The sequence below is a fragment of the Puma concolor genome, chromosome A1 (genome assembly GCF_028749965.1).
Source record: "Puma concolor isolate L17-30 chromosome A1, mPumCon1.1.hap2, whole genome shotgun sequence".
Classification (NCBI taxonomy): Eukaryota; Metazoa; Chordata; class Mammalia; order Carnivora; family Felidae; genus Puma; species Puma concolor.
This window is the reverse complement of record NC_141667.1, coordinates 69,442,724-69,457,535: the sequence shown is the minus strand read 5'-3', so window position 1 is coordinate 69,457,535 and position 14,812 is coordinate 69,442,724. Positions and strand designations below refer to the sequence as shown.

Sequence of the window (14,812 nt, the reverse complement as noted above, 5' to 3'; positions counted from 1 at the left end):
ATTGTCAGAGCTAAATTCAAATTGCTGACTACTATTAATTAAGCGACCCTTGGTAAATTAGGTAATCTCTGGGAATTTCAGGTTCCTTATCTAATGTGAATCCACACCCATTCTATGACTGAAAGTTTGGTCTTGAAAGTGTGACTGCTGGATGCATATTTTCCTATCATCCAGCTGCCCTTCAGTGACACCCCCCCCCCCAGCTTCTTCTCCTTTTCTAAACCTAGTGCTAGTCTGGATTTGGATGCTAAAAAATCTCAGAACTTTGTACAAATCACTTAACCCCAATGAACCAGTTTGCTCATTTAGAAAACAGTAATATAATATTTGTCCTAAATTCACAGCTTTAATTTGAAGATTATATTAAATAATGGGTGTCAAGGGCTTGTGAACTGTAAAGCCTGAAGACGTTTTTCAATTTTCTTCCCAAACTGTCAATACATGCAGACATCTTAAGTTTTATTATAAAAGCAACATCTGCATGCACACAATTTACAAAACTCTTAAAAATGCTTATCTAGTAGTTAAAATCATTTGTAAACATTTCCATCAGTCAGAGATTTAAAGTAACACATTAATATTACATTTTTTTACTGTAAACAAACTCAGTAAAAAACAAAAAAATCTTTGTATTATGGAAAATTTCAATTTTATACTCAAGCATAGGGATAGTATTGTGAACTCTCAAATACCCAATCCCCAGATTAAACAATTACCAGCTCTATTTCATCTAAATGCTTCACCTCATCCCCAGTTATTTTGAAAGCAAACCCCAGATATATCACTTCATCCGTAAATATGTCGGTATCTATCTACAAAAGGTAAGAATCTTTAAAAGCATAATCACAATGCTAATATCAAATATAAAAATTAACAATAATTTCTTTTTTATTATTAAAATTTTTTGTTTATTTTTGACAGAGAGAGAGAGAGAGAGAGAGAGAGAGAGAGAGAGAGAGAGAGGGAGAGACGGAAAAAATATGAGTGGGGGAGGGGCAGAGAGAGACAGAGAGAGAGACACAGAATCTGAGGCAGGCTCCAGGCTCTGAGCTGTTAGCACAGAGCCTGACGCGGGGCTCGAACTCACCGACCCCGAGATCATGACCTCAGCCCAAGTCGGACGCTCAACCGGCTGAGCCACCCACGCGCCCCACAATAATTTCTTAATATCATCAAATATCCAGTGTTCAGATTTTCTCGAGAGTCTCATGGTTTTATGCAATTTTATAACTGCACGTTTAACTTGACTCTGTCAACACTACACCTGGTCTCCCTTCACCGTCCGGGTCGTTCCGCTTCCCCTGCCGCTCGCCCTCCTCCAAGGTCCCTGTTGCAGTTTTCTTTCAACCCCACCAGACGTGGGGAACATCTCTGGAACCCTGGAGACGATCGCCCGCGGAACCGAAGTCGCGCCTCCTCTGCGAGTTCTGGTGGGAGTTCTTTTTCAATTGCACTAAGAGCCGTGTCTGCTAACCGATTGGCAGGGGAAACCGGAAGCGCTTGTGAGTTTGTAGAGCGGTTGAAGAACTGCCACGAGAAGAAGGGAAGGACCTGGTCCGCTGGTTTTCATCGGGACTGGAGCTCAGAGGAGCCTGGACCGCAGTATTGATGGAGGGTGGGACGGGAGGTCGAACCAGCAGCGCGCTTTTCGCGGGTTTCCGGGCTTTGGGGCTTTTTAGCAACGACATTCCACACGTGGTGCGGTTCAGTGCTCTGAAGCGCCGATTCTATGTGACGACCTGCGTGGGCAAGAGCTTCCACACCTATGACGTGAGTGACTTCTTCCTTCGCCAGCCTCCCGGGAACCACCCTCTTAGCCCCCAGCTGAGAGCTGCCTCAGCTCTCTCCAGGGGCAGTCCTGCTCTGCTCCCCCACTGATCAAGGGCTTGCGTTTCTGCCGTCTCTTCCCTAACTCCTACCTGTCCAGTTTCATCACGACTTCACATCCACGTGCTGTTGTTGTAGCCCTTGCAATCCGCTTGTGGCGAGTTTCGGAGGCTGTCCAGCTAGGGAAAAGTACCAGAGAACATTTCAGTTCTATAGCAATGTATTTGTTCAGTAAATATCCGTTCAGGTTCCCTTGAAGATGTAAACGTGATTAAGACCAGTTTCTGCCCCCTCTTAACGAGAAGGACTTGTAAGACATTTTATTGTGCAATTTCTGACACGCTGGATTAGAAATTCAGACTAAAATACATTGGAAGATCTTGGAGGGGGTGAGCATCTATTTTCTACTAACATTTGAGGGTCTCGTACGGTGCTTCTTAGTCTAAGCCTGGCAGCAACTTCTTTGTGAGATATGTATCGTTTACCGTTTTCCGTAGCACCTTGTATAAACTAGGAAACAATCTCAGAAATTAAGTTATTTGTCCCAGGGCTTCCTGCTTGTTAGTGATGGTTTTTCTCCTTTAATTTCTTATGAATCATAGTCTTTTGTTGCTGTTTACTTTTTCCCCTTCATCTTCTCCGAAGGAATGTATGCTCTGTGAAAGCAGGGAGCTTTTCTTTATGATAAAGATGATAATAGCCAGTGTTGATGAAGCACTTTTTGTGGAAGCTGAGCTGTGAAGTTGCATTCTTTTAAGGATTGTGGGAAGCAAATGTGTTAGTAGCAAGAAGAGTTGGCTGTTGGTAGCTGGTTGAGTTAGTGGAAGAGGAAAGTGAGGGACATGCCCAAAGTGGAGATGGTGCTGGTGATGGCAGCTAACGTTTATTAAACGTTAATTATGCCTGGCTCCGTTAACACATTTTGTACATTGAATACTCATAACAACTCCATAAAGCAGGTACCTATTTTATTTAATTTTTTTTTAAGTTTATTTATTTTGAGAGAGAGAGAGAGAAAGCACGCAAGCACGGGCACGCTAGTGGTGAAGGGGTAGAGAGAGGGAGAGAGAGAATCCCATTTGGGCTTTGCACTGACTGTGAGGAAGAGGGGCTCCATCCAATGAACAATGAAATCATGACCTGTGCTAAAATCAAGAGTCGGATTCTTAACCATCTGAGCCACTCAGGTGCCTGATACTTATTTTAATTCTTATTTTACAGATGAGGAGGAATTTGAGACACAGGGAGACTGATTAATTTTGTCAAGGTCATGTTGCTGGATCAGTAACCATAGATTGGGATCAGCTAATTACAGCCTGCAAGCCAGTCCTATCCTGCATTTGTTTTTGTATATCTGTGACATTTTTATCTTTTTGAGTTTAAGTGTTTTGAGTTTATTTGTTCGAGTTTATTCTAATATAATGATCTCTAAGTAAAATTTTCCACAGTAGTAGAATACAATATAATTAAATTTTGCATGGTATGGAGACCTGTGTGTGTTTACATTTAAGAAATATAGGATATGTAAAAAAAAAAAAAAAAAAAAAGAAATATGGGCTATGTAATTTGATCTCCAAGGGCCCTTTCAGTCTTAATATTCTAGCATCTCTGGGATTTGAATTTACACTTATACCTCACTGAACTCTGTGCTTCAGAGATGGGTGGTTTTGACATTTAAAAAAATTTTTTTTAACGTTTATTTATTTTTGAGACAGAGAGAGACAGAGCATGAATGGGGGAGGGTCAGAGAGAGAGGGAGACACAGAATCGGAAGCAGGCTCCAGGCTCTGAGCTGCCAGCACAGAGCCCGACGCGGGGCTTGAACTCACAGACTGTGAGATCATGACCCGAGCCGAAGTTGGACGCTTAACCGACTGAGCCACCCAGGTGCCCCAGTTTTGACATTTTTAAATGGTTGGAGAAAAAATAAAAACTAATAATATGTCATGACATATTAAAATTACATGAAAATCAAATTTCTGTATACATAAGTCAAATTTATTGGAATAGAGCTATACACATTTGTTTATATATTATATGTGGTTGCTTTCAAGTTTTGTTAGCAGTTGCGTAGTTTCAGCGAAGACCACATAGCCTGCCACGCCCTGAAGTATTTACTATATGACCCTTTGTAGAAAACGTTTATGTCCCCCTTCCATCACCACTCCTGATGAAATAGTTGAAAATATAAGTTTTCCTAATAATGAAAAATTAGGGTCAGTAAATATATTTTTTAGGAAAGAGAGCATAGCAGATTTATGTATGAGATTATCTTAGTTTTCAAGTGTTAAATTTTCATTAACAAAAGCAATTATAATCTAATATATATTTTTTTCTTTTTAAAAACAGGTTCAGAAACTTAGTCTGGTGGCAGTAAGTAAGTATAAACTTCATCCTGAATTTATTCATGTTTAGTGTCTTTTAAAAATATTAAATTTGGGGGGCACCTGGATGGCTCAGTCCATTAAGCGTCTGACTTTGGCTCAGGTCATGATCTTGTGGTTCGTGAGTTCGAGCCCCATGTTGGGCTCTGTGCTGACAGCTCGAGGCTTGGAGCCTGCTTTGGATTCTGTGTCTTCCTCTCAGTCTGCCCCTCCCTCACTCATGCTCAGTATCACTCTGTCGCTCAAAAATAAATGTTAAAAAAATTTTTTTTAAATATATTAAGTTTTTGTCATTAATTTTAAGACACAGGAATATATAAGAAATTCATTGTGTATTTCTGATAAACTTACATAGTTAAAAAATAAGTTCAGGATAGAATCAGATGTCACATTTAGTTGTCATCTCTTTAGTCTTTTTAAATTTAGAATAGTTCATTAGACTTTGTGTTTCACAGCATTGATATTTTTGAAGAGTATAGGCCAGTTCTTTTATAGAATGTCCTTCAATTTGACCTTTTCTGCTGTTTTCTCATGATTAGATTCAGGTTATGCACTATGGCAAGAATAACAAAGAAATAATTCAGAATTCTCAGTGAATTTTATTAGCAGGCACATGCTGTTGATTGGTTCTATTCCTGGCAGTGGTAACTTTGATCATTTTATTAAGGTAAGATTTGTCAGGAGGCTCCATTTTAAAGTTTTACTCTGTAATTAATAAGTATCTTGTGGTTAGATACAGTGAGACAGTGTAAATATCCTGTTACTTTTGAGAGTTTTACCCACCGTTTTGTCACTTAGTGATGGTACTTGCCTGAACCAGTTATTAGAATGATGATTACCAAATAGTGATTTTCGGGTTCCATCATTCCTTCTACTGTAAGGAAGGGTTTTCCCTTTTCCTACGTTTTGATACTTTTCCAATAGAAGGAAAATTTATTTTTTTGGAAACCATTTTACAGAATAAAGGGCCTGCCAAGGCTGAGAGATTGTAGTATAACCATGAAATGTGATCTTTGTAACAGAAACAGAGGAGAGCTATAAGGAACCTAGTGTATGTGTCTGATTAACTTAAAATTTTAAAACGATTATAGAAGGGCACTATAACCTAAGTTGAATACAAAGTGATTAATAAACCTATGAAAATAGTATTTGGGGAATGAAATTTTTTTTTAAGTTTTATTTTGTTTATTTTGAGAGAGAGCAGGCGAGCACGGGTGTGGGGGAGGGGCAGAGAGAGGGAGAGAGAGAACCCCAAGCAGGCTCTGCACTGTCAGTACAGAGCCCAGTGTGGGGCTTGAGCTCACGAACCGTGAGATCATGATCTGGGCTAAGATCAAGAGTCAGACGCTTAACAGACTGGGCCACCCAGATGTCCTGGGAATGAAATCTAAAAGTAGAATATGCAGCATGAAAAATACTTAAAACAATCATCTATCTTCTAACTCTCCTGCCCCTAAAACAAAGAATAAAAAGAAAAGGCCAATGTGACCATGATAGAGAGGAATAAAGAAATCATATCGTGTGAGAAATGGCTAGAGGTGATAGGCATATTTGCCTTGGAGAAGACTGAGTAGATAACTGTATTGTTCATTTAAAGGGTCAGGATTTAGAGTATCATAGGGAATTTTTCTGAGGTTTTCCCAAAGCATAGACTTAAATAGGGGTTAGGTCTTGATTTACTTTAAAAATTTTCCTAGAGTTATAAGTAAATGTGACATTCCTGAAGGCATTTACATGAAGGGTTGATAACTATCTGCCAGTTTTTTATGTGAAGTGTGATTTTTTTCCAAATAACTTCAAAAAGCTTTTCATTTCTTTAGGATTACATTTTAATGTCTGTAAATATTAGATTTTAATTCTCTTAGGGAAGATCAGGTGATTTAATATTCTCAGTCTGGTAGTTATTATTAGAAGTATAAAGTAACATTGAAGTCAAGTTTATACCGATTATTAGTTTTTATTCATGTATCTACACATAGATACATATTTAAAAAAATTTTTTTTTTCAACGTTTATTTATTTTTGGGACAGAGAGAGACAGAGCATGAACGGGGGAGGGGCAGAGAGAGAGGGAGACACAGAATCGGAAGCAGGCTCCAGGCTCTGAGCCATCAGCCCAGAGCCTGACGCGGGGCTCGAACTCACGGACCGCGAGATCGTGACCTGGCTGAAGTCGGACGCTTAACCGACTGCGCCACCCAGGCGCCCCTTTATTTTTTAATTATAGCCATGAAAAATGGTATATGTATACTTGAGATTTCTATCTGTGCCAAGATCTTACAATTTCTTATTTCTTTTATATTGTCTTTTACCTAGGTAACTCTGTCCCACAGGATATCTGCTGTATGGCAGCTGATGGGAGGCTAGTCTTTGCTGCTTATGGGAATGTTTTCTCTGCATTTGCCCGTAATAAAGAGGTTTGTATCACTGAACTATTTTAATGTGTTTTTTGCAGTTAATAGTTAATTGTAGTGAAAGTGGAGGGAACTTTAATGTTGCTGTTCTTCTACTAGAATGCTCTGGACATGTACTTGTTTTATTTTAAACATTTATCTGGTTTTCTGGAGGAAGAGAAAGTTGATTTAATCAAATTTTCAAAATTAGTTAAAACTGGCACTTCAGTTTTCTTCATCAGGGTTGAACATCAGAATTATTTGGGCAGCTTCTTCAAAATTTTCCTGCCCAGTTGGGTCTCATATCCTGAGCTTTCTACTTTGTATTTTTGGGTTGGGTAGGATTTAGAAAATACTTTTGAAAATGCTTTCCCAGGAGATTGTTTTTTTTTTCCCTTTTTTTTTTTTTTAATCCAAGTTAGTGAGAGGCGCCTGGGTGGTTCAGTCAGTTGAGCGTCTGACTTCTGCTGAGGTCATGCTCTCACAGTTTGTGGGTTTGAGCCCCATGTCAGGCTCTGTGCTGACAGCTCAGAGTCTGGAGCCTGCTTTGGATTCTGTCTCCCTCTCTCCCTGCCCCTCCCCAGCTCATGCTCTGTTCCTCTCTCACTTAAAACAGTAAAATAAAAGGTAAAAAGTTTTTTTAAATCCAAGCTAGTGAGTGTATAGTCTAATAATGATTTCAGGAATCGAATTTAGTGATTCATACTAACATAAAATACCCAGCGCTCATCCCAACAAGTGCCCTTCTTAATGTCCATCACCCATTTACCTTTTAGCCCATCCCCCCACCCACCACCCTGCCAGCAACTCTCAGTTTCTTCTCTGTATTTAAGAGTCTTTGAGTGGCTTCCAGAGTGGCTGCACCAGTTTGCATTCCCACCAGCAGCACAAAAGGGTTCCTCTTTCTCCGCATCCTTGCTAACATCTGTTGTTGCCTAAGTTGTTAATGTTAGCCATCCTGACAGGTGTGAGGTGGTATCTCATTGTGGTTTTGATTTGTATTTCTCTGGTGATGAGTGATGTTGAGCATCTTCTCATGTGTCTGTTAGCCATGTTTTCATTGGAAAAGTGTCTATTCATGGTTTTTTTGCCCATTTCTTCACTGGATTATTGGTTTTTTGGGTGTTGAGGTTGATAAGTTGTTTATAGAGTTCAGATACTAACTCTTTGATATGTCACTTGCAAATATCTTCTATTCCATTGGTTGACTTTTAGTTTTGCTGATTGTTTCCTTCGTTTTGCAGAAGCATTTTATCTTGATGAGGTCCCAGTAGCATCTTTGCTTTTGTTTCCTTTGCCTACAGAGAAATGTCAAGTAAGAAGTTGTTGCAGCTGAGGTCAAAGATGTTGTTGCCTATTTTCTTCTCTAGGATTTTGATGGCTTCCTGTCTTACGTTTAGGTCTTTCACCCATTTTGAGTTTATTTTGTCTGTGGTATAAGAAAGTGGTCCAGGTTCATTCTTTTGCATGTCTCTGTCTAGTTTTCCCAACACCATTTACTGAAGAGACTCTTTTTTCCATGAGATACTCTTTCCTGCTTTGCCAAAGGTTAGTTGGCCATACGTTTGTGGGTCCATTTCTGGGTTCTCTATTCTGTTCCACTGATCTGAGTGTCTGTTTTTGTGACAGTACCATACTCTCTTGATTACAGCTTTCTGACACAGCTTGAAGTCCAGAATTGTGATGCCTCCTGCTTTGGTTTTCTTTTCCAACAGTACTTTGGTTATTTGGGATTTTTTTCTGGTTCCATGCAAATTTTAGAATTGTTTGTTCTAGCTCTGTGAAGAATGCTGGTGTTGTTTTGATAGGGGTTGCATTGAATATGTAGATTATTTTGGGCAGTATCAACATTTTAACACTATTTGTTCTTCCAATCCACAATCATGGAATATTTTTCTGTTTCTTACTGTTTTGTAGTTTTCAGAGTATAGATCTTTACCTCTTTGGTTAGATTTATTCTTAGGTATCTTATGGTTTTTTGTGCAATTGTAAATAGGATTGATTCCTTGATTTTGTTTTCTGCTGCTTCATTATTGGTGTACAGAAATGAAACCAATTTCTGTACATTGGTTTTTATATCCTTTGACTTTGCTGAATTCATGTATCAGTTGTAGCAGTTTTTTGGTTGAGTCTTTTGGGTTTTCCACATAGAGTATCATGTCATCTGCAAATAGTGAAAGTTTGACTTCCTTCTTGCTGATTTGGATGCCCTTTATTTCTTTTTTGCTGCCTGATTGCTGAGGCTAGGACTTCCAACACTATGTTGAATAACAATGGTGAGAGTGGACATCCCTGTCGTGTTTCTGCCTGTGGGGGAAAAGCTCTTAGTCTTCCCCCATTGAGGATGATATTAGCTGTGGGTCTTTCATATATGTCCTTATGATCTTGAGGTGTCTTCCTTCTATCCGTACCTCTTGAGGGTTTTTATCAAGAAAGGATGCTGTTTTTTGTCAAATGCTTTTTCTGCATCTGTTGAGAGGATCACGTGGTTCTTATCCTTTTATTAATGTGATGTATCACATTGATTGATTTGCAGATATTGAACCAACCCTGCATTCCAGGAATAAATCCCACTTGATCATGGTGAATAATTCTTTTAATGTATTGTTGGATCCAGTTTGCTATTATCTTGAGAATTTTTACATCCATGTTCATCAGGGAAATTGGTCTATAGTTCTCCGTTTTAGTGGGGTCTTTGTCTGGTTTTGGAATCAAGGTAATACTGGCCTCATAGAATGAGTTTGGAAGTTTTCCTTCCATTTTTATTTTTTTGGAACAGCTTAAGAAGAATAGATGTTAACTCTTCTTAAAATGTTTGGTAGAATTCCCCTGGAAAGCCATCTGGCTCTGAACTTTTGTTTTATGAGAGATTTTTTATTACTGATTTAATTTCTTTACTCATTATGGGTCTGTTCAAATTTTCTGTTTCCTCCTGTTTCAGTTTTGGTAGTTTACATGTTTTGGAATTTGTCCATCTCTTCCAGATTTGTTGGCATATAATTTTTCATAATATTCTCTTATTATTGTTTGTATTTCTGTGGTGTTGGTTGTGATCTCTCCTCTTTCATTTGTGATTTTATTTATTTGGGTCTTTTCTTTTTTCTTTTTGATCAGTCCTGCTAGTGCTTTATTAATTTTGTTAATTCTTTTACAGAACCATCTTCTGGTTTCATTGATTTTTTTTTTCTACTTTTTTTTTTTTTTTTTTTAATTTCACTGTCATTGATTTCTGCTCTAAAATCATTTCCCTTCTTCTGCTGTTTTGGGCTTCATTTGCTGTTCTTTTTTCGGCTCTTTTAGGTGAAAGTTTAGGTTATGTATTTGAGACCTTTCTTCCTTCTCTAGGAAGGCCTGAATTGATAATATATTTCTCTCTTATATTGCCTTTGCTGTATTCCTGAGGTTTTGGACTGTCATGTTTTCATTTTATTTATGCCACTACTTTATGTGGATTGACTTTTTCATTATGAACAACTCAGCCCATGACTCCTTTTCTAAGAACCAAGTGGTTCTCTGTATAGAGAAAACTAGATTCTCTGTTTTCTACACTGGTAAGGAAGGGTCTTTTCTTAATCTCTCATTTGGTTTCTGAGTTTGTTCTGGAAAAACAGCCTTGAGAGATGACCTGGCTCAGGAGGTCCAGAATGAAAAGGGAAGTGGCAGTATGGATGCCTAGATAGCCAAGGATTCGGATCAGTGTACTTGTTAAGGTCTAATTTGGACTGACATTTGTTCCCAGGGTCCTCCATCATCACTGCCTGTGGCAGAGGAGGGCAGTTTACCTGTGGAGGTCTTTTATGGGACTTATTTGAATTTTTAGAGTCAGGAAAAATGTCCTTTTTTTTTTTTTTTAATACAAAATACTGCAGTTTGTAGTTTTCCCTGGAAGATACAAATAGAGAGAAAGTAAGGGTGGCAAGGCATGGGAGACTAATTGCAGGAATTGTAGGAAGCTGTTACCACTTCTAGGTCCAAAGGACAAGGAGAAGAAATAATGTTTCTGGAATTTGGTGAGAACTGAAATCATGGAGAAGGGGCTGTAGTTCTTAAGGAATGCAGCTACTGTAAGGATAAGGGTCTCTGTGTGTCAGAACAGAAGTACTCTATCCTCCCTATCTCATCTGGAAGCCAGCTGGTGATGGAGCTTATAGAGTTAGCCTTCTAGAACATAACCATTTTTTTAGGATGCATGGAGTAGTGCTGGTTAGATTGGGTGAACAACCCGGCTGTATGTGTCCTCCCTAAGCTCAGTTGTGAGGTTGAACTTCAGAGGTCTCATTTCTATGTTTCTAGTTTAGGCTTCCTTATTATTGGACTGGCTGAGGGAGCAGGTGAAAATGCCTGGTTCCTTGCCATTTGTTAATCTAACCTTGGATAATCAAAAGTTGGATTACGTTTCTTAATGAGAGCATCTTTAGGATTAGCATGTTTTTGGTTAATATGAATAATGTTAAATGTTGAATGAGTAATAATATTAAATTCTTTTGAACTTTAACATTGTAGGTAGTACACACCTTTAAGGGTCATAAAGCAGAAATCCATCTGTTGCAACCCTTTGGGGATCACATTATCTCTGTTGATACTGACAGCATTCTTATTATTTGGCACATATATTCAGAAGGTAAGAATGAGCCAATTTATTGCATTATCATGAGGGCGGATAGTATGTGTGCAGCTAAAATTAAAAACCTATGTAAACACAACTTCATGCCAGAGGTTTCACATGTAATCAGAAAAAAATTTAGACTCTTTAATATATATGAAGAAAAAGGTTGTAAGTAAAAAATGTATAGATAATTTTAGTCAGCTAGGAGCTAACTATAGTACTTATAACCTGTTTAATGTATTAATTTCAGCTAATACATTTTCCATTGCAGTTCTCCAAGTTCAGTGATGCGTGAATTATTTTCTCTGTAGAGTGCATTTTGGTATATGATTACACCTGAGTAACTCTTGGTTTGTATTTTCAACTTTCCGCAAAGGAGATTGTGGTAGTAAACTAAAGATCCTGTAAAGATCCTGTAAAGATCCTATAACCTAAAGGAAAGTATACATCCTTTCTCTAAGAATATGAGTCAGTGTTCTTTAACTGTGATAGTCTTATACAGTGGTAGTGAGCTATGTTTGGTGGAAATGTATGAGAATCACTGTTTTTACTTTCACCAAGATTTGCCTCTTACTTTTTACATCTTTGAGAGACCCATCAATCTCCCTAGATATTTGGCCTTTCACTCCATGGAAGAGTTCAGTATAAGTACTTCACTTTGGAATATTCACTCTGCCTCTTGATCAAATTATAAAAATAGTAAGGCTGATTCCTTTTTTTAAGCCTTATTTTTTATTCCTATAAACAAGTTCAGCAATGAGTGGAATTTTTTTTTTTTTTTTTTTTTTTTTTTATTTTTGGGACAGAGAGAGACAGAGCATGAACGGGGGAGGGGCAGAGAGAGAGGGAGACACAGGATCGGAAACAGGCTCCAGGCTCTGAGCCATCAGCCCAGAGCCCGACGCAGGGCTCGAACTCACGGACCGCGAGATCGTGACCTGGCTGAAGTCGGACGCTTAACCGACTGCGCCACCCAGGCGCCCCAATGAGTGGAATTTTTAATAGTACTGATATTAGAATTTTAGAAAACTTTTGACAGTCTAAATTACATTTACAAGTTGCCCCTCATCACATTTAATTTCTCAAGGAATGTGTAAAGGTTCGAATGTAAGTCTTTGGTTTATATTAAGACATAAATCTCTGATATGGTAGGCTTACTTTAAGGGCTAGATATATGGATATATGAAAAATAATTACATGTTGTTTATAACTTTTACTTTTGTAGAGGAATATCTCCAATTGACTTTTGATAAATCAGTATTTAAAATTTCTGCAATTTTGCACCCAAGTACCTACTTGAATAAAATACTTCTTGGCAGTGAACAAGGAAGCCTACAGTTGTGGAATGTAAAATCCAAGTAAGCACTTTATTTAGAATATAATGTAGGTGGTTCCCATCTTATCCTTACCTACTACTCCCTAACGCATACTTAAGTCTCTCAATTCTCCCTGCCTTTATATGTTTATCTGAGGGCCTTCTATAAGTATACCTACTTTTGGTGTTGTTACTCACGGTATCACATAGGCAAAAGGTGGCATGTGGTCCTGGCATATGGTAGGCAGCTTCATAAGTATCCATTTAAAAGTATATACTAATGGCCCTAATCTGTAAAGAATCCATATAACTATAGAGAAGACTCTAGTAAAGTAACATAAGAAAATAATTATGTGTTGGTCACTGGACAGCATCTAGTTTTCAATAAACTGAAGAAGCAGGAGAAGGCAAAGTCAATCAGTATTAATTTAGTGCTAGCATTTAGGAATCATTTTTAGGGTAAAAGTCCTTGTATTATCAACCACAAACTAGATGGACATTTACTATAATATTATTGGTATAGCTGGAGGGCTAGATAAATGGTTTTGAATACCTCCACCTGTTATTTGAACATTTATCCGGAGAAAAAAGTGATAGTTCAATCTTTGTATAGCATTAAAAAGACAAAAATATTTGACCATCCAAATTGTACTTTCTAAATCCCTCATAAATTTGAAAGGGAAAATAAGATTATCAAAGGTTTAACATTTATCTTAGTTTGTAGTTTTAAATCAGTGTTTTCATTCAATTTAGCAAATATTGACTACCTACCCTTGTAGGTTTAGGGATAATGACAGAAGTATTGTCTCTGTTCCTGCATTATATATTGAGGCTCTTTATGTGATGTTTACACACTATTTTACATTAAATATTCCTTGGATAATCATTGAGTAACTAATCTGTGCCCACTTACCAAATTTACTATATGATTTAATACTTTATTGAATATCATTATAACAATTTCAGAATCTGTTTCTTCATGGACTTCTTTATCGTTTGTGGCTTGATTCTGTAATTTAGAGCAGCATCACTATTGTCATGTGACAGTTATATAACATAAGTATCATAGTTATATTCTCATTGGTAATATTTTTCTAGAAACACATTGCAGTGAAAAAACAAGATCCACCTACATTCTAAGATGGTTTTTTGTCATAGTCTGTAATATAAAATGATTTTTAGCTTGTATTTTTTTTCTATTTCTTAAAGAGTTCGCATAATATAGTAGTTACTAGCAGCATGGGGCATAGGATCTGGAGTTGGTCTGTCTGGGCTCTATGAATTATTAGCCATAGAACCTTAGCTTAATTGTTTCACATAATTAAGTTTCTTATTTTCTTATCTGGATAATGGTGATAATATCTACCTCATGGAATCATTTTGAGTATTAAATAAGTTAATATATATATACTTAGAATACTGTGGGTCAGAGAAACAAATATGACCCATTATTATTTTGCTTTTTAATATATAGTCGATTTTGTTTCCCTAAAAAATAAAAACTTTCAACTACTTTTCTTCCTGTAGTAAGCTTCTGTATACGTTTCTGGGATGGAAAATTGGAGTCACAGCTCTTCAGCAGGTTAGTATTTTTTTGTTAAGTCAGAGAAGAAATGAAGTTAGTAGTGTGATCTTTCAGTTTTAGGGGTCAACCATATTTTTTAGACCTAAAGACAAAAATAATATACAAAGTAGTTTATTTTTATAAATATTGCCCTAAAAGGTAGTGTTTTGGAAATGTCATTGAAAACAATAATGCCTTTGCCTATAAACATTTATGGAAATCTTTTTACCTGGAATTAGGCTCTAAACCTATAGTTGCTATGGAACAGTATTTACCAATCGTTTTGTAAGCGTGTAGTCCAGTGCCTTGTGCAGAGTGGAGATGGTGGAGGTGAGTTAGTTGTTCAGTAAAGCAAGGGAGATTGTAGGTCATGCAGAGAAATTTGTTCTAATTTTGAAGGTTGTAGCTTGGAATAATTGGGACCCGAATCCTAACATTTTTAATTGCACTTTTCCATAAATAACTGCTTTTGTTTTCATGAGACTGTGGAACATGTATGAATGATGTAGGTCTGCAGAGAATCATACATTGGACATGTATACTGCCAGTATATCCTTGTCCTTCTGAATAGCTCTTGCTTATACCTGCCCAACTTCTATTCATTCTTTCATTCTCTCTCAGTACCATCAACCTTGCTGTGCTTTTGCCTACCCATAAGACCCCAGAGGTATCAGAGGATTAGGTCCCTTGATGGCAAGGAATCATACTTGTTTTAATATCCCC

At 37.5% G+C, this 14,812-nt stretch overlaps 1 protein-coding gene and 1 long non-coding RNA gene across 3 annotated transcripts in view; one reads left to right on the top strand and one right to left on the bottom strand.

Annotated features, from left to right (window-relative positions):
- Window positions 1-321: 321 nt before the first annotated feature.
- The window catches only part of LOC147584225 (uncharacterized), a 30,627-nt gene continuing 16,136 nt past the window's right edge, over window positions 322-14,812 (bottom strand). Inside the window, exon 2 of the long non-coding RNA XR_015243407.1 lies at window positions 322-2,006. This is a non-coding gene — a long non-coding RNA (uncharacterized LOC147584225). The remainder of the gene's footprint in view (window positions 2,007-14,812) is intronic.
- WDR36 (WD repeat domain 36) overlaps window positions 1,609-14,812 on the top strand; it is a 39,884-nt gene continuing 26,680 nt past the window's right edge. The window contains exons 1-6 of one of the 2 annotated variants that reach the window (XM_025923827.2): window positions 1,609-1,770; window positions 4,177-4,204; window positions 6,528-6,628; window positions 11,108-11,225; window positions 12,436-12,568; window positions 14,053-14,107. In XM_025923827.2, coding sequence (XP_025779612.2) covers window positions 1,609-1,770; window positions 4,177-4,204; window positions 6,528-6,628; window positions 11,108-11,225; window positions 12,436-12,568; window positions 14,053-14,107 — 597 coding nt within the window. Of the gene's footprint in view, window positions 1,771-2,997; window positions 3,015-4,176; window positions 4,205-6,527; window positions 6,629-11,107; window positions 11,226-12,435; window positions 12,569-14,052; window positions 14,108-14,812 lie in introns of those variants that run through there. The other variant, XM_086684771.1, reaches the window with a different exon arrangement.